Source organism: Brassica oleracea, chromosome C2 (assembly GCF_000695525.1).
Source record: "Brassica oleracea var. oleracea cultivar TO1000 chromosome C2, BOL, whole genome shotgun sequence".
In the NCBI taxonomy this organism is placed as follows: domain Eukaryota; kingdom Viridiplantae; phylum Streptophyta; class Magnoliopsida; order Brassicales; family Brassicaceae; genus Brassica; species Brassica oleracea.
In genome coordinates, this window is record NC_027749.1 from 47,155,832 (window position 1) to 47,174,313 (window position 18,482).

The 18,482-nt window shown below is 35.9% G+C and overlaps 4 protein-coding genes across 6 annotated transcripts in view; 3 read left to right on the forward strand and 1 right to left on the reverse strand.

Moving 5' to 3' along the window:
• The first annotated feature begins 1,771 nt into the window (after positions 1-1,771).
• LOC106324429 (receptor-like protein 12) lies at positions 1,772-4,849 on the forward strand. The gene is made up of 2 exons (XM_013762398.1): positions 1,772-2,438; positions 2,505-4,849. The coding sequence occupies exons 1-2, from the start codon at positions 1,772-1,774 to the stop codon at positions 4,847-4,849; spliced, it is 3,012 nt and encodes a 1,003-aa protein (XP_013617852.1).
• Positions 4,850-8,912: 4,063 nt separating this feature from the next.
• On the reverse strand, positions 8,913-11,826 carry LOC106327440 (probably inactive leucine-rich repeat receptor-like protein kinase At5g48380). Its single transcript, XM_013765592.1, has 3 exons — positions 11,540-11,826; positions 10,486-11,404; positions 8,913-10,129 (listed from the first exon to the last, which is right to left on the reverse strand). Exons 2-3 carry the CDS (start codon positions 11,335-11,337, stop codon positions 9,104-9,106), a joined length of 1,878 nt encoding a protein of 625 aa, XP_013621046.1. The 5' UTR covers positions 11,338-11,404; positions 11,540-11,826; the 3' UTR covers positions 8,913-9,103.
• Positions 11,827-12,172: 346 nt separating this feature from the next.
• LOC106327476 (FRIGIDA-like protein 3) lies at positions 12,173-15,382 on the forward strand. 3 transcript variants are annotated; one of them, XM_013765637.1, is made up of 5 exons: positions 12,188-12,379; positions 12,632-12,674; positions 12,891-13,889; positions 13,961-14,124; positions 14,767-15,382. In XM_013765637.1, exons 3-5 carry the CDS (start codon positions 12,899-12,901, stop codon positions 15,172-15,174), a joined length of 1,563 nt encoding a protein of 520 aa, XP_013621091.1. In that variant the 5' UTR covers positions 12,188-12,379; positions 12,632-12,674; positions 12,891-12,898; the 3' UTR covers positions 15,175-15,382. The 3 variants fall into 3 exon arrangements, with proteins under 3 accessions (XP_013621089.1, XP_013621091.1, XP_013621090.1); XM_013765636.1 differs by having other exon boundaries at positions 12,189-12,379; positions 12,606-12,674; XM_013765635.1 differs by lacking the exon at positions 12,632-12,674 and having other exon boundaries at positions 12,173-12,379.
• A 776-nt stretch (positions 15,383-16,158) lies between these two features.
• Positions 16,159-18,482, forward strand: part of LOC106324430 (glutamate receptor 1.3-like) — a 10,329-nt gene continuing 8,005 nt past the window's right edge. Inside the window, exon 1 of the mRNA XM_013762399.1 lies at positions 16,159-16,462. Coding sequence (XP_013617853.1) covers positions 16,159-16,462 — 304 coding nt within the window. The remainder of the gene's footprint in view (positions 16,463-18,482) is intronic.

The following is an 18,482-nucleotide window of genomic DNA, read 5'->3' on the forward strand; positions in this document are numbered from 1 at the left end:
AAAAAACACTCTCCTTTACAAAACTCACTTTTGCAGGTTTAAACGAAGACGATGAGACTTTCGCCAACATTTCCTAATCTGCGTCAATACCAGGCAACAAGATAAACATTTAATTACAATAAAAACACCTTCATGTATTGATTCTTTACTAAAAACAAAAATAATTCTACAATAGGAACGACTCCTTCATTTCAAATTCACAGCGGACAACTAAAAATCTCGAAAAAGAAACATCTATTTTTTGGTCAAAGATAAACAGTTATTTGATTTCCCTCACCACCGAGAAAAGGAACATATATGGCCCGATTTTATAACTCCAAGCCCATTTAAACTATGCATTTATCTTAAACTTATGTTAAATTAAAAATCTTTTTACGGCCTAAAAACTTATGCAATCATGACAAAAAGTTAACAAAAAAGTTTGCATTTGATCCAAGTAGTCTAATTGTCGCAACAAATGGTAAAAAAAAAATATCTAACTCAACAACCCCGCGACCCCGCGCTTGCGCGGGGATCCGCCCCTAGTGAACATAACAATAAACTTTTAAGAACTTATAACAATAATCTTGTAAAAATTTATGCACATATATACATTTTATAACACAACTCAATTATAGAAACTGATTAATATTTTATTTTCATTTATTTATATGTTTTAGACCATTCTTTACTTTATATGTAGAATATTTTCATAAATAATAATAAGTATTGCTAACTTGCTATTCACTTGAGCTTTTGATTTTAAATATAAGGTTTTAGATTGGTTCATTTAATACTGAACCACAAATTATTTTTGATTCCATTTAGAATAAAATCGAGTTAGCTTTGTTCATTGCATTGAATATAGTAAATACATTTTCATCAAAATTATATAATTTAATATAGAGAAATTCTTTATGATAGTTTTTTTAAGTTTTTGTCACAAAAATAGTCTTTAAAACGGAAAATGACCAAAATTTTTTTTATTAAAGGGTAAAAATATATTTATACGCTAGGGTTAAACTGATCTAAACTTAGGGCTTACAGTTAAGAGGTGGAGTTTTGAAGATATATTTTCAAAATTTAAGAAATAAAAAATTAAAATTAAAATTTTCAAAATAAAAAAGGCTATTTTGTTTTTTTAAGAGCTATTTTGTAACAAAAACTTAAAAATGACTATTTGAGAGAATTGTTTTTTAATATATGTTATTTTGAAAAAAAACAGAAAAATTAAAATGATATTTGATGAAATAACGGCAAGAAGCTATTCACAGATAAAGACATAATAGCATTCATATCTTTTTATATAGACACACTTTCACGAAGTTTCACCATCACATTACTTGTCTTCTCCCAAGATATGAAAGAGGCGGAAACTCATGAGCTTCATTCACACATGGTTCCATGTCTTTTCCTCTTGTTCATTTCACAAAAAAACATGTGTGTCCTAGCATTGCCGCTTTTACAAAGACAGTCCACACCTTTTGTTTTGGGTTACAATTTATAGTAGAGAGCGACAAAACATACTATTAATAAAATGGAAACACACAAACAATGCAAGAAAATCAATTATTTCTGTGCAAAATGACACTTCAGATAATGCTGATGGAGCTCATGGCATGTAAAACATTTATCTGTAAAAAGTCAAAGAGCATTTCATGCAACGTCAAGGAAAAGAGCTTAAGCCTTTTGTATATATATATACATACATACGCAGAGACTAGAGATCCACACCACTAAACTATTACATTTTCACTACTTTGAATACTTTGTGTCCAAAAATATTCATAGAATGAGCTTTCTTCTTCGTTCAATATGTTTCCTCTTCGTTTTAAACATTCTTAACACGTTTGCTTCTCCTACACGGCACTTGTGTCGACCCGAAGAAAAGAATGCCCTTTTGGAGTTCGTGAGTGAGTTTGAGATTCGGAATCTTGACGATGATGTTTTTTCTAGTTTTTCTTATCCCAAGACGAACTCGTGGAGCAACAAGAGTGATTGCTGTTCATGGGACGGTATCATGTGCCATGCCAAGTCTGGTGAAGTGGTCGAGCTAGACCTAAGTTCCAGTTGCTTCCACGGCAAACTAAGTTCCAAAAGCAGTCTTTTTAAACTGCAAAGGCTCCGTGTCCTTAATTTTGCTTACAACGATCTCGGCTCTTTTGAGATACCTAGCCAGCTCGGTACACTCAAGGAGTTAACACTACTCAACCTCTCAAACACTTTGTCATCTGGTCCAATTCCAACAGAGCTTCTTCATCTAACCAAGTTGGTGTCTCTTGACCTCTCTTCTAACTCATTATCAGCTCAAAAGTCATTTCTTAACAATCTTTCCCAGAATTTGACAAACCTAGAGGAGCTTAACCTAGGTCTTGTAGACATTTCTTCAGAAATTCCTCCAAATATCTCAAAACTATCCTCTCTCAAATCACTCTCTCTTGATGACTGTAACTTGTTTGGTAAATTACCAAGCAGTCTTTTTAGGATTCCTACTATGCAATCCATTAACTTGCAAGGCAATCAAGATATGGTAGGATCTCTTCCAGAGTTTAATAGAAATAACTCTCTTGTTTTCTTGGACCTCTCTTGGATATCCCTAGGTAACTTACCTGTCTCCATCAACAACCTTAAACACTTGACTACTTTGAGACTTGGGTTTTGCAATTTACATGAACAGATTTCATCTTCACTTGGAAACTTAACCAACCTATCCTCTCTTGACCTTTCATCTAATTTTTTCAATGGTCATATCCCTTCTTCATTTGGAAATCTTCTCCATCTTACCTCTTTAGTCCTTTCTTATAATAGACTTAGTGGCCAAATCCCACCTTCCTTTGCCAATCTTAATCAACTTACTACCTTAAGTCTTGTTTCCAATAAGCTTAGTGGTAACTTTCCTCTTCCATTACTCAATCTCACAAAGTTGTCAGAGTTATCACTAGTCAACAATCATTTCACAGGTACACTTCCTCCAAACATAAGTGCACTTTGCAACTTAGAGACCTTTGAAGCAAGTGAAAACATTTTCACTGGAACTCTCTCTTCTACTCTCTTCAACACCCCTTCTTTGACTTACATCGATTTGAAAGATAATCAACTCAATGCCATTCTTGAGTTTGGGAATATCTCTTCACCATCTAAGCTAGAAAGGTTATCACTTGGCAATAACCATTTCAAAGGGTCTCTCCCAATATCCATTTCAAGCTTAGTCAATCTTTACAGCCTTGACCTTTCTTATTACAACACGGGGATGTCAGTAGACTTTGGTTTCTTATCACAACTCAAGGGTCTCATAGATCTGGACATAAGCTATATAAACACCACAAATATAGTTGACTTGAGTACCATCTTCTTACATCTCAAGTCCCTATCTTCACTGCAGCTGTCAGGGGTACATGTCTCGACCGCGAAAATGGGTTTAGTTTCTAATCTACCAACGAACTTAGGCACCTTGCACTTGTCAGGCTGTGGTATCACAGAGTTTCCAAAATTCCTAAAGAACCTACAAAAGATGTCTCACTTGGATCTCTCAGACAACAAAATCAAAGGTGACGTGCCACATTGGCTGTGGAATCATCTACCAATGTTAGCAGTCCTGAATCTACGCAACAACTCTTTCACCGGTCTTGAAAGATACTCAAATGATTCATCTAGACTGGAGCTTAGTGTTCTAGATTTGAGTTCAAACGCGTTCCAAGGACCGTTGTTCGACCCACCAGTCTCCACAGAAGCATTACTCGTCTCCAACAACAACTTCACAGGAAAGATCCCTGAATCCATATGTGAGCAGAGATATCTACAAACCCTTGATTTATCCAACAACAGCTTCACAGGCTCAATACCTCAATGTCTAAAGAATCTGAACAGTTATCTTTCATTTCTTAACCTCCACCATAATCAACTCAATGGAAGTATTCCAGAAATATTCACCAACGCCGCTGACTTAGTATCCATTGACGTCAGCCAAAACAGGTTGGTTGGGAAGCTTCCAAGGTCACTGAAGAGCTGCACTAGCCTCGAAGTTCTCAACGTTAGAAGCAATGGAATCGACGACACGTTTCCTTTCTGGCTGAATACTTTGCCTGAGCTAAAAGTCATTGTCCTCCGCAACAACAACTTCAAAGGACCTTTACACCGTCATCATCCTTTCGGATTTCCCAAGCTGCAAATCATTGATGTATCCAACAATGGCTTCAACGGGACACTACCATCAGATTACTTTTCAGACTGGAACATGACAAGACGTGAAGATCGGTCGGGAGTTATTTACATCAGATATAATGATTATTACCATGATTCAATGGTCTTGATGAGTAAAGGAGTAGAGATGAAACTGGAACGGATATTGAAACTCTTAACAGCTATTGACTTGTCAGGAAATGAACTCAGTGGAAAGATCCCTGAGTCCATTGGTCTGCTCAAGGATCTTATTGTGCTCAATCTATCAAGCAACGGTTTCACTGGTGACATACCTTCATCTTTTGGGAATCAGAGTCAGCTCGAGTCATTAGACTTATCGAATAACAAGCTTTCAGGGTCAATTCCACCTTCTCTCGGGGATCTCTCTAGTCTGTCTTACATCAAGGTTTCCAACAACCAGCTCCACGGTCCAATACCGCAAAGTACACAGTTCCGAACTCAGTCTGCTTCGTCTTTTGAAGGAAACCTTGGACTGTGTGGTCTTCCTCTCAGTGAAAAGTGCGGAGAGCAATCACAAGAGCCAGAAGCAGAGGAAGCAGAGGAGGAAGAAGGAGTACTGAGCTGGACTGCAGCTGCCATAGCCTTAGCACCTGGAGTTATCCTCGGGTTGACAATTGGGCACATTTTGGTTACACAAAAGACTCACTGGTTCATGAGATTTCTTGCGTGAGAAACAAGGATGACCAAAAAAGATTTATTCTCTCTATCCAAACCCTTTGTTTTGTTTTGTTTTTTTTGTTATATAGAAAAAGTTTCCATATCTTAATTATGTGTATAGAGATGATCTTGTTATATGTTGGAACTTATTTTTGAGCATCATGAAAAAGTGTTTTTCATATGTCAAAAATAGAGTTAGTTTGAATGAAAAATGAAAATTTCAAATGGCTTGCTTGCAAAGCTTAAAATGTAACATTCCTAAAATGTCCCACATTGGAATCACGAGGAAAAAGTCATATTGTATATAAAATGGAGAATTATTTACAAAGCTCAAAGCTTTGAATACACATTAGTGTATTGGGAAAAGGAGATATGATAAAAAGATTTATTTTTATCTAGAAAAGTTTTGTTATATGTTGAATAAGTCAACATATTTATTATCTCTTTTAATTTTAATTTGTAACAACAAATTAAAACAAGAATTAAATTGTGTAACATACAAATGTTAATGTAACTCTTAGTTAAAAATGTTTCTGATTATATGTTACGATGACGTGACTCTTAATTTTTAAAATGTTAATGTAATTTGTATGTTAGTTTTTCAGCTTTAATATAAACTAGATCTCGATCCGTGCAATCTGATATATTGTGTTTTTGGCACATTATACGTATGTCTTACTAATAGTTTTCAAGGTTTTATCGAGTCTTTTTAGTCTCTTTCGAGTCATAACAGGTCTAGAGTTGCATTAGATGGAAAATGGACCAGCTAGAGGAAAAGAAGAGAGAAAAGTATTTGGAGTCTTTCGCACGAAACAGCCAACCGGAGCAGTCTAAGTGCCTGCTCCAGCGACAGAGATAAAAAAAAGAAGTTTCCAAATATTTTGAAATTTGCCCTAGATTTCCTATTTCTTTCCTCTAGCCGCCTGTGGCTTCTATATATATAGTTTCATATTTATTATTTTAGACCTACCTTAGTTTTTACGTAAGAAAAGACCCGAGAGAGCTTTGATTTTAGCGATTGCTACTTGTAAGGGAGAAGACCTCATCAATCTCATAGAGAAGATTATCCTGAACCCTCTGATTTATTTTGATCTATTATATGCAGTATTATTCAGAAATCATGCTTCTCTGTTCTTGTGTTATGTCTGAGTAGTCACCGAGTTAGTTTAGGGTTCTAGGGTTATGGATTCGTGAGCTAAGCATAAATAAGTCATCTTGAAATTGTCTACATTAATATATGTTTTTGTTGCTTGCAATGAACCGATCACTCAGTGCATGAATTAGGGTTAATCGATTTAGCTAGCCGTTAATTGATAACCTGATATAAATTGAATGAGCTTTGCATCCCTAGTCAGCGAGAGTAGATATTAGGATGTATTGTGAACATATCGGACTTGATCTCTAGAGCTTGCCATCGTGTCTTGATCCAAACGAGAGTTTAGGCATCAAGACCGACTTGCAAAGGAATCAACACCACGAGAGTGGGTTGATTCAACCTGAGTGATCCGAGTTTAGACTCGTTATAAACTGAACTTGAATAATTGCTTGGTTTGTGATTCCATACCTGAAGAAGAAACCCTAGACTAGCGCCTTTAAATCAATCCGAAACAACCTAACCTGTTCTTTACGATATTTACTTCTTTAAAACCCCCACTTCGTTTTAGCTAAATTTTGATCCCATAAAGATAAAGTGTGAACTGGTCCTCTAGAATTGAATCTAAAGATATTACAACTACACTGTTAACTTGACAGTAGACAAAGATCCAATTTTAGTGTATCACAACCGCGCAGATTTTTGTTTTTATTTATTTTTATATAAACATTTTGTTTTCAATTCCAAATTGGTATATATTATAATATATATGTGTCTATCAATTTTTAAAACATAATAAGTTTACAGTATATTTTTTTCATTGAATAGATTGTTTCAAACTTTCACATGTATTTCTTCTTCTATATATATATTTTCGGATTATTATTTCATTATTAAAATTTTAACTATATATATATAAAGATTAGTAAATTATTATTTTATTGTCATATTCAAAGATATTGTAACATTTCACAAATTTAGAAAGTTTTTTTAAAATTAAACTTTTTGCTTCATAGATTTATATTATCGAGTAAATAATTAAACATTTAGTTTTTGTTTAATTTTTAAAATAAACTATATAGTTTAAAATTTATTTTCATTAGTTTAAGGTAGTAAAGATTAATCATTGTTAGATAATATGACTTTTGTTATTTAAAAAAAAAATCTTTATAATTTTAAAAGTTAACATCGACAAATATTTAAATAATTAACATATGAAGGTATAGTATTACAACATTAAATTATATCTATTTAATTTATACTATCTATAAATCCAATAGATCATCTATTGTTTAAATCCAATTATTGATAGCCCAATAAAATTTTTTGGTAGACCCAAAATTTAAATGATAAGATTAGAGATTAAATGTAACATGACTTTCTAGAAATAGGTCCATTATGTTCATTTTTAAAAAAATCATATATAAATCAAGGTTATGACTTCTGTTTTAATATATAAGATTAATTATAGTTGTTAAGCTTTATATAAATAAATAATACAACATATTCCGAGGGCACAAAACACTATGGTTTATGTTGATTCGATTCCCCCGATGTGGCTCTTGGATCAGGAATCTACTTAGTTTCCCTTTAGCTTTTTGTTGTAAAATAAAAAAAATAAAAAAAATAAAAAAAATAATATATATACATTAAAAATATCAAAATAATATATATAAATACAATTTACTATAACACAAAATACACAAAGTAATAATATAAAACATACATTAATTCATAAAAAAACATAAGAATACAAATTACTCAATATTAATTTTTCCGTAGTATTCTAATATATGATCAATCCACATATTTTGAAATAAGAAATGAGTCTTTTGATTTTTTTTATCAGAAGATTACAAATATTTTACCTATTCATAATGACGAAGCTTAACAAAACTGAAAGAATTAAATCAAACGCAGTGAAAAGGTAAAATGAGAAATTATCAAGATTTGATAGAAATGGTCAAACAATGCTCTAAATGCTGACGAATGAATGAGTGGAGATATTAAATTCTTTATCGTTTCTTATAGTTTACACTATTTACAAAGAATAATTGTTACTTACAATTCTTTAACATTCTTTTACATTTAGGTAATACTAGACTACATTTATTTCTTATCAAATTAGAAGATGAATGTAAATAATAAATATTCTTCTACATTTTTTTTATTTATTCCTTTTCGTTCTTTTCTTTCTTAATTTTTGTATTCTTTTAATAGGTTACCACCAATTGAAGTCTAATATTTTACTTACCTCATACATATTGCAATGTCGAAAACACAATATAACATAAATTGAGTAAAACTCGATTGTAATATTTAACCATCTCACTTGCACAATAGAAATGCATCAGTCCCCAAAAGCATCAGTCCACAAGTACCTTTCAATACTTCATCTGGTCACCAAGGAATTCTAGCTATCTGAAATGTTATATTCTATGTATGCTTTTTCTTGATTGATTTGTGGATGTTGCTGGTACAATTTCTTATTCAAGTAATTTGATTTATTCTCTTTAAAATTATAAGCATTATATAAGATTTAAGTCAACATAAATATATAAACCCTAAACCATAGCTTTATCAAAACAAGAAAACATTGTTATCGAAATAGGAAAATATATAATTTTCATATTATCAAACAAATGATCAATATTCTCTTTAAGTTGGGAACATGAAGATTTTGATAGTCTGATCCAGAGAGTGAAGGCTTTGAACTCATCTGCTGGGGACGATGATGAGGACGACGAGTAAACACGGTCGCTCACCCATAATCTCTTCAACGTCATCATCTTATCGATGGACTTTTTATCTTTCTATTAGTGTTTTTAGCAGAACCAAGTTTTGTCTTATGGAGTGTATGGAGTTTTGGGAACCCCTTGTTTCAAACGAAATTTAATTAGTAGTAGCCTTTCTAGCTTTCCAAAAAAAAAACTGAAAAACGGCACAGATGCAGCCACAAGACCAAACCAGTGACTGTACTTAAAGCACTCAAAGCTCAGCGTAGTAGTAATAAGAGAGTGCATCTAACAATATTTTATTTTACAACCACACCATCGAAGAGTAGAAACCAAAAATAAATAAAAGACAAAACCAATACTTATATATATATGTATATCTTGGCACTGCTAGGACTAAAGAAGATCGTTTCATAAGTCTCTTACCCTTCCACTTTGATCAGCGAACTATCAGCTCTTCAATGAAATCAGCTTCTCCTGATTCAGATGGAACTAAGATGTCATCTTCAGTGGTGAAGTTATAGCTCTCTCCAATAGCTCTCAGAAACTGATACACTTCAAACATGGTAGGCCTCTGCTTTGCTACTTCCGGTAAAACGCAGTTGCATGCTACTTTAAGCACTTTGAATATCTCATCATCCACACCTTTCCCAACTAAAGACCTGTCAATAGCTTCATGCAGTTTTGACTCACTTGATAGCTTTGTAATCCACTCCACAAGGTTACCCTTGAAGCAGCTTTCTTCCTTGTCTTCTTCTTCAGAATCTCTTGTCATCACACTAGTTGCTTTCTGCCCCGTTACTAGCTCTAAAAGCACAACCCCGAAGCTGTATACATCTCCTTTAGGAGTTGCCACCATGGTTCTTGAATACTCAGGAGCAACATAACCGAAATCACCAAACTCCCCATTGACAAATGTGCTTAAATGAGTATCAATGGGGTTCATCAGCCTAGCCAGACCGAAGTCTGAGATCTTAGGCTCGAAATCCGCAGTCAACAAGATGCATTTGGAGCTTATGTTGCGATGAATGATCCTCGGGTTGCAGCTGTGGTGAAGCCACGCTAGTCCTTTTGCAGAGCCAATAGCGATCTTCAGCCGTGAAGGCCAGTCCATAGGGTTGTAAGAGTCTTCATCTGAGGGATGTAACCGATCATAAAGGTAGCCGTTGGGCATGTACTCGTATATAAGAAGCCTCTCCTTCTTGGCAATACAGTAACCCAAGAGAGGGACCAAGTTTCTGTGTTTTACAGATCCCAATGTCTTCATCTCCGAGTCAAGCTCCTTTTCAGAATGTTGAGAATCTTGCAACCTCTTTACCATAAGAGGAGTACCGTCTTCAAGCACTCCTTTGTACATAGTTCCTGTTCTTCCTTTCCCAATGATGTTATCTTTCTTGAACTCCTCTGTTGCCTTCATGAGATCGCTCAACTTCATCTTTGAAACTGACTTCTTAAACATGAAAACCTGAAGACACACACACACCAAACATATATAATCAGAAACTCAGAACATAACAACTAGGCATGGACACATTTATCCGGAACCGAAGAACCAAACCATACCAAACCAAAATAACTGAAACCGAGTTAAATTCCATAAATATCAGGATGTATATTTCTGGAACAGAAACCGACCAGAACCAAAACTATTTTAGATATTAGCCAGTTCCCAATTTTGCAAACCGACACCGAATCAAACCAAATTTTGTTAATAACTAAACGGTTCCTAAATCTCTAAAACCGAAAACCAAAATACCCGAACCAAAAACCGAACTCTCAGGCCTAATAACAACATTAGTATGTGTGTAATAAATGTCTTACCTTAACACCTTTCTGTCCTTTCAAGATTCTTGCCCATCTGTTTTCTTCAGGATCATCTCTCATCTTCTTCCTAACAACAGCCAATCTACGGAAGTAGAAGAAGAGAACAACCCCAACGACCAATGCTGCCACAGACAGTCCACCAACTGCTGCTATAACAATAACTTTAACACGAGAGCTTTTAGGACCTTTACATGCTTCCAGAGGCTTACCACACAAACCTGGATTACTAGCAAAGTCATCCACCCTAATTTTCAATGTTGTATCATTGAAAGCTGGGATACGACCTGTGAGAAGATTGCCAGCCACAGAGAAACTAGTGAGCCGTCCGAGCAGAACAAGCTCGGCAGGAAGGGTACCGGTGAACTGATTATGCTGAAGCATAAGAGAGTTCAAAAAGGTAATGTTTGAGATACTAGGAGGGATTGGACCAGAGAACTGATTGTAAGAGAGGTCTAGAATTGTGACAAGTGGAATGAATGAGGTTACGTTGGATGGTAAAGGTCCAGAGAAATTGTTTTTAGAAAGATCTAGAGCTGTTAGATCAGTGCAGTTCTTAATCCCAAGAGGGAACTCTCCTTCTAGACCATAACCACCGAGCTTAATGCTCAAAACTCTATTCTCATCATCATGCCAGCAAGTCACACCAGCGAACTTGCAGATGTAACCAGCAGTCTGGTTGCCAAACACCCAGCTCGTTAAATATCCATTAGGATCCTTAACTTGTTTATATATGGTCCTCAAGCAGTTAACGTTGGCCTCGTTTGCATCGATCGAGCTAGACAGGAGCAGCAACCAGAGACAGTTCCCGAGGAAAATTGCGAATACTAACCTACTACTACTCACCATCATAAAATCGCTAGAAACTAGAGAAGGAGAAAAAGAACACTAGGGTTCTCTCTGATGAGCATCCAAAGTCCTGGAAGCAAAAAGTTACAGATAGAATCAAATCAGGTGGAAAATTCGAAAAAGAAACAAGAAAGATAACAGCGATCTTGAAATGGGTTGACTTCAAAGGTAATGATAATTCAAAAAGTCATCATCTTTTACTCACGAAGGAATAATTAGAGATACAAGACAGGAGCTTTTGGTCTTGGTCGTGCTAGTACTTCTGTTTCAAGTGTGTTGTTGAGTTGAATGAGGAAGAAGAAGAAGAAGTTCGCGCATCTGTCATTCTGTTGGGGGGAGAGTGTTAATGAAAGGAGGAGGAAAAGCGTGAATGAAAGACAGGACTTCTTTAATAATAATATAAATAAAAGAAGAGTGGAGTCGTCTGTCTTTGTCTGTTGTGTCGTTGACTGGATCGTTATGTGGAAGATTCAGACTTCGTAAAGAATGGGGCAAAGAAAATCCGATGAGAACACAATGACTTAAACCAACCGGTCTTTCCGCGTTTTAATGTTTTTTTCTCTCTCTTTTTGACTTTGACTTTTCAACACCATCACCTAATCAAGTTTGTTAGACATGGATAAATTACAATGTCGGCCCAATACTATTAATGGGCTTTATGGGCCCTTTTTTACTAGAGAGTAAATTACTAGATTCAGACAAACTCACGTGACGAATTAAAACTTCAAAAAGGACATTCTAATTCATGACTCGAGCCACCACTACGATTGTCTCGTGGAGCCGGATTGGTGGAGAATGAGCTACCACACACACATACATACACACCAATCTTTGCTGTCACGTGCCTCCACTTATTACCAAAAGAAAGAAGAAAGTGTCTGTGTGTGTGTAAATCACTTTGCCTTTCCCTCCCTTCGACTTTCCTCTTTCCCATTTCACTTTCCTCTTCTCTCAAAAATTTCTCGATCGCTCAGGATGGATCTACCATTTTCCGCTGCTTCTTGATCTCTTCTTTTAGGGGATCACTTGGTCTGATTTTTTCCTGGTAAAGCTGTTTTCTCTTGTAGTGTTTTGTCTTTATTTGATCATGTCTCCACTGTAGCTACGGTTTGCTGATTTTCTCCAAAAGCAGCTCGCTTTGTCGAAGATTTTATTCTAAGGCTTTCAATTTTGCTGTTTTGTTGTTTCTTTAATGAATGAAGATGTCACTGGACTCTTGAATCTGTGACTGTTTTTTTAATTCCCCTGTTCTTGATGATTTAATTCTGTAGTTGTTTATCATTTGGAATATATCTAGGAGCTCCACTTCACAGCTTGGAGATTGGACTTGTTTTGAATTGGTAACACTGTTGTTTCTAAATTTATATTATTCCCTTATCTGTGTGGATATTTTATTCTTTAATATTTATGGTAATAAAAGTGAAAATTATGTTTTTTTTTTTCTGACATGTGTGATTGTTATCCAGCATTTAATATATTTTACTATACTATTTGCTTATTCTTTAGTTTTTTTTTCATATTATTTGTTAAAAGGCTTTTTATTTCACCTTGTGTAGGCTCTTTCATGATGGAAGACACCAGGTCAGTTGCTTCCCTCATGGACTCCACATCATCCAAGATCCAGCAGCTTCAAAAGGCCTTTGCCGAACTCGAAAGCCAGCGCGCCGTAACACTCAACCTCAGATGGAACGAACTCGAGGAGCATTTCCACGGTCTCGAGAGGTCCCTGAAGAGACGGTTCCACGAGCTCGAGGACCAAGAGAAAGAGTACGAAACCAAAACAAGGAAAGCTCAAGAGCTACTAGAGAAAAAGAAAGCAGCTGTAGAGGCCAAGGAGAAGGCGTCGCTCGAAAGGCTTCAGAAGAAGAGAGACGGAGCTGTGTTTGCTATCAACACTGCTTTAGATAAGTACAACAACAACAACGCTCCCAACATCAGTGCAAAAGCCTTTGCTGCTGAGGATGAGAATCTTGATGGTACTGTGCAAGATGTGGAGATCTCACCTGTGAAGGCTTATCCGGAGTTAGTGAAACTCTGTAGGGATATGGACTCAGCAGGGCTTCATAAGTTTGTATCAGACAATCGTAAGAACCTTGCATTATTGAAGGAGGAGATTCCTGTGGCGTTAAAGTATGCAGCAAACCCTGGCACTTTAGTGTTGGACTCTTTGGAAGGGTTTTATCCCACAACCACTGATGGGAAGAAAGACGCTAACCTCTTGGGAACGCGGAGGACATGTATCATGGTGATGGAGTGCCTCAGCGTGCTGTTGTCTGGTCTAGACAGCAACTCTCTTGTTGCTGTTCTCTCGGAAAGTGTTAAGGATAGAGCAAAAGGTGTTGCAGAAGGATGGAGTCCACTTCTGGAAACTATTGACATGGATGCTGGCAATGGTAACTCTTTGGAGGCTCATGCTTTCTTGCAACTACTGGCTACTTTTGGTATTGTTTCGGATTTTAAAGAGGATGGAATCTTGAAGCTGATCCCTATGGTCTCACGTCGTCGTCAGGCAGCTGAGCTTTGCCGGTCTCTTGGATTGTCTGAAAAAATGCCTGGTTTGTTCTCTAATTTTAAGTCATATGATATTATGTTCCTTCACCATTGGTCTTAACCCTGTTTATTGCAGGTGTGATTGAAGTTCTGGTGAACAGTGGAAAACAGATTGATGCTGTGAACTTGGCGTTTGCGTTTGGACTCACAGAAAAGTTCCCACCTGTTGAGTTACTTAAATGTTACTTGACTGAGGCAACTAGATCTTCCTCCCAAGGCAATGCATCTCCGGCTGTTCAGGCTAGTGCTCCCTTTACTTGATAGCCTAGATTATACATTGCTTGCTAGGGAAAATGAAAGGATGTCTTAATGCACATTGCCTAGAACGAGTGGTTTGATCTTTTATTTAATTTTTTACCTTTTCTTGAGCATTTGGCTCTTTAGTCTAGTAAATCTTACCTCGTTGGAACATATCTGAGCTCTGTTTAGTTAGCTGTCATCTTGTACTTCAGAGGCCTACGGTTTCGGTTCGGGTTTTTTCGGTTTCGGTTAGGCCAAAATCCCACCGAAAATAAAATGGGGTCGGTTTTATATTTTTCCCCAAAATAACCGATTGTGGAATTTCGGTTAGATTTCGGTATAGTTATTAAAAAAATTTGGTTAGTTTGGTTAAATTCGGTTAGTTCAGTTGTTTTCGGTTAGTTCCCATTAATTCAGTTAATTTTGGTTATTTTTGGTAAATTTTTCGTTTTTTCGGTTATTTATTTATTTTTGGAAATCGCAAACCAAACCAAAAATCGTAACGGAACCAAAAATTTCGGTTCGGTTTGACTGGTCCGGTTCGGACAAAAATCGGCAGGCCTTCAGAGTTCTAAACCCTTTAAAACTGATGCATTCGGGATCAGATTATCATAGTTTTAGTTTATATGTGTGCCAATGCAGGATGAGTTCAGTGAGCGGGAGCTTACAGGTCTTAAAGCCGTGATAAAGTGTGTGGAAGAGCATAACCTGGAAGAGCAGTACCCAGTGGAGCCACTACACAAACGGATTCTCCAGCTGGAGAAGGCCAAAGCAGAGAAAAAGAGAGCAACAGAACCCACAAAGCCTCAGACAAAGCGACCACGTGGTCCTCAACCCCGAGTCACTGAGAATAACAACAAGACAGGATATGGTAGAGTCATCCCTGAGAGGTATCCGCAGTATGTGTATGACAACAGACCGTTCCTTAATGGTCCAATCATGGCAGCACAAGCTCCTCCTCCTCAGACTTACACTTTCAGTCCAGCTCCTGCTCACGGTAACTTCTACGGGAACTGCTATCAGTACCAGGCTCCTCCTTACTTTCACTAGTGATAATGGTGAATGTGAGACTGTGACTATTTCTCTCCTATGGTGTTAACTAGTGGCAGCTCCCCCTCCTCTCCTACTAGTCGTTTTCCTTTTGATGTTATTGTTGTGTATGGATGATTTTAGTATTTTTTAAGGATCAACCTACCCAAAGCAAAAAATACTCAGAATTTTATTTTAATTATATATTTACTGTTGTATTGTTTTCTTTCTTGCATACTTAAGCTCGTCATGAGTGTAAATAACCATCTAAAAGGGGTTACTAACTTACTTACCAAGTCAAGGTTAAGACGTCATTACCAAAAGAAAACACATTTGCACGTCAAAATTTGTTGCAAAAATTGATCCGTTCAACGGTTTTTTTTGTTACACTACAGTATTCTCAGTTTTCTTACTTTTCTTTTGACCAAATCATTATAAAAAAATAACCAAGAGCTTTTGGCCTAGTGGTATTGGAACTCCGGCTGGAGTGCCCACCCTGGATTCGAGTCGCCTTGGCCACCTTCCTGCCTATAACCGTGCGTGCCCGGATAGAAGGCCTCGTGGGGATTAGTCTGGGCTTACCGCCTAGGAACCCCACGGTCATCAAAACAAAAAAAATCATTATAAAAATACAATTGAATTCCCGAAAATAATGATATGATTGAGAAAAGAGTAGCCAACCTCGAAATACAATCTGAAACTTTGGAATATTTCAACCATAGGAGAATAATTAGTTAAATTATTTTTGAAATCAATTATTTAAAATCTATCAATTACTGTGTTTGTCTAATGGTAATAAAATCGGAAAATAACCAGTGCAGACGCTCGGTCTAAATCTTGTTCGTATTATAATCTTTTGTAGTGGAATAAATCTACAAGAGTAAAAAACAAAACACATTATGGGTTGGCTAGAGTCGACGGTTATATATAGTAAAAATTATAATAAAATGTTCATATAGACGTGTATGTTGTTTTTTTCCCTTTGCAATTGGAAACTTCTTTCTAATGGAGAAGTTTGGGATCCAAAACCGAACTCTGGTTTCATTTCTTATTGTTCTGTTTCTCTTTATCTGCTCTAACTGTTTTGCATGGTCTCAAAACGACGACGTTAGTGGAGTCTCCGGGACTGAGCAAAAATGGGTTAGGGTTGGGTTGGTTTTGGATCTGGGTTCCGTGGAGGGAAAGATAGTGGGAAGCTCTGTTTCCTTGGCGCTTTCTGATTTCTACACTGTTAACAGTAATTACAGAACACGAATCATTCTCTCTGTCAGAAACTCTCACGGAGAGCCTATCCTAGCTCTCGCTTCAGGTAACGTACTCCATTCTTCAAGCTTCTTATTAGGGATAAAATATCTTACTAAACTAGCTCGACCGTGTATAAATGTTTACGAAATTTCTGGTCGATAAAAACAATCATCTGGAAGATGACCAATTCACTTACTACCAATTAGTTTTACGTTAGAAGTCCATAATAAATCAGAAACAAACACTTCTTCATTCTTCTCTGTCTCCATTCACTCACAATTAGGGGTGTTTAATCCGGTAAAACCGAACCAACTAAAACCGAACATAATTGAAATAGAGAAAGTGGTTTGGATTTGGTAATACCAAATCTACCGAATGAATGTTATTTTTAAAAAATCGCGGTATATGGATATGGTTTGGTATATAAAATTATAAACCGATATATCAACTAAAATATAGTAATATAATTATATGTAAATTATCTAATAAAATTAAGAGAAATTAATGTTCCTACCAAAGAACTTTAGCCTATTTAACAATCTACCAAAATTCACTATTTTCTCACTGTACACAATCATATATGACGCTGTTACCCCTATACTACAACAAGCCATTATTGATTTGAAGTGTAGACAAAATCTTGAAGTTAGATACCCGAATATTGTGCTTTCTGTCATAATATCTTCAAAATTTAAATATTCATCTCTATTTTTCTCTCATCTCTCCTATCCTCTCTATTTTCTCTCCTTGTATCTTGAAATTGCAGTCGGCTCATCCAAAAATAGAGAACAACAACAATACACAACCACCGTCCTGCCTCATCATAAAAAATTTCTATATTGTGATATTTGGTAATATCTTTTTTTTTTAAAGGAAAACAAAAAGAATACACAACCACCGTCATGCCTCATCCTAAAGAGTAAGTTTCTAAGTTTTTCTTTGGAGTTAATTGGGAGTGTGGTTTTTCTTCATGTGCTTTGATCCTTATGTGTCTTCAATTGATGTACCGGCACCGGACAATACATTTGGTAGCCTCTAGACTGCTGGTGATAACCGTCAAGAGTATAAAGTTGAAGCCATGCGGCATCAGACAAATTGTCAACGCCTTCGACACCGGTGAAATTGGTCATATTCTCAGTTGTTATTAAACTCACTATGAAGATTAATCTTGATCAATACAACAGCAGTGGAGTGGGTTCTCTAGTTGCAATTAAAAGCAATACTTATTGTTTATTCAGTGTTTGGATAATTTACCCGTTTACAAAACAGTTTACCGTAAACTTTATTCAATGGATAGTTAGAGAAATTATTGTACCATAACAGTGAATTCTGAATAATTGAAAGTTAGGTTTTCCATTACCGTTGACAAGCTATCAAACAAGTTACATGTTCAACTACCCAATTAACAAGCTATCGAACAAGTTATAGGGCCAACTACAAAATTAACATGCAATCTTATATCATAGACTGTAGGGAATTCATGGGTTCAATTTATGGTTAAAACTATAATGGTATGATAACTTATAGCTAATCTTATTATTAACCTGTTCATTAATTTTCTTAGCCATCAAAAAAATGTGGTAACTATCCACATGGAAAATTGTACATCTGATACTTGACTTATATTTCTTCCATTACCAGGTCTCAGGCTTAATGAAATTGTCTATGCAGTTTTGCTTATCGTTTTATAGTGTTAAGGGTTTATGATCAATGATTTAGTATCTAATGTGTTCACTACAGGAAAACATATTTTTTACGAGTGCAATATTCGTTGTAAATTCGCCGTAAACGGGGTTTTACGACGAATTAACCTCAAAATACGTTTCGTTGTAAAACGTCCGTCGTAACGGAGATTTCGTCGTAAATGACTTGTTATGTTTACGCCAAAAATAATTCCTCGTAAAGCGCATGGAAAGGTTTCGTTGTAAACGAGATGTAACTTTTCGTGGTAAACTCCACGTAACTCTTTCGATGTAAAGCAGACGTAAATATTTTCTTTGTAAAGAACACGTAAACCTTTCGATGTAAAACCTCGTAAATCTTTCGACGTTAATCACTCGTAAAAATTTACATGAAGTTTACAT

Excerpts from the sequence above, each read along its gene's own strand:
- LOC106324429 (XM_013762398.1), top strand. The coding sequence starts at position 1,772 with ATGAGCTTTCTTCTTCGTTCAATATGTTTCCTCTTCGTTTTAAACATT. Across the intron at positions 2,439-2,504 it reads TGATGACTGTAACTTGTTTG|ATATGGTAGGATCTCTTCCA; the intron begins GTAAATTACCAA and ends AAGGCAATCAAG.
- LOC106327440 (XM_013765592.1), bottom strand. The coding sequence starts at position 11,337 with ATGATGGTGAGTAGTAGTAGGTTAGTATTCGCAATTTTCCTCGGGAAC. Across the intron at positions 10,130-10,485 it reads AAGGACAGAAAGGTGTTAAG|GTTTTCATGTTTAAGAAGTC; the intron begins GTAAGACATTTA and ends GTGTGTCTTCAG.
- LOC106327476 (XM_013765635.1), top strand. The coding sequence starts at position 12,899 with ATGATGGAAGACACCAGGTCAGTTGCTTCCCTCATGGACTCCACATCA. Across the intron at positions 13,890-13,960 it reads ATTGTCTGAAAAAATGCCTG|GTGTGATTGAAGTTCTGGTG; the intron begins GTTTGTTCTCTA and ends TGTTTATTGCAG. Across the intron at positions 14,125-14,766 it reads ATGCATCTCCGGCTGTTCAG|GATGAGTTCAGTGAGCGGGA; the intron begins GCTAGTGCTCCC and ends GTGCCAATGCAG.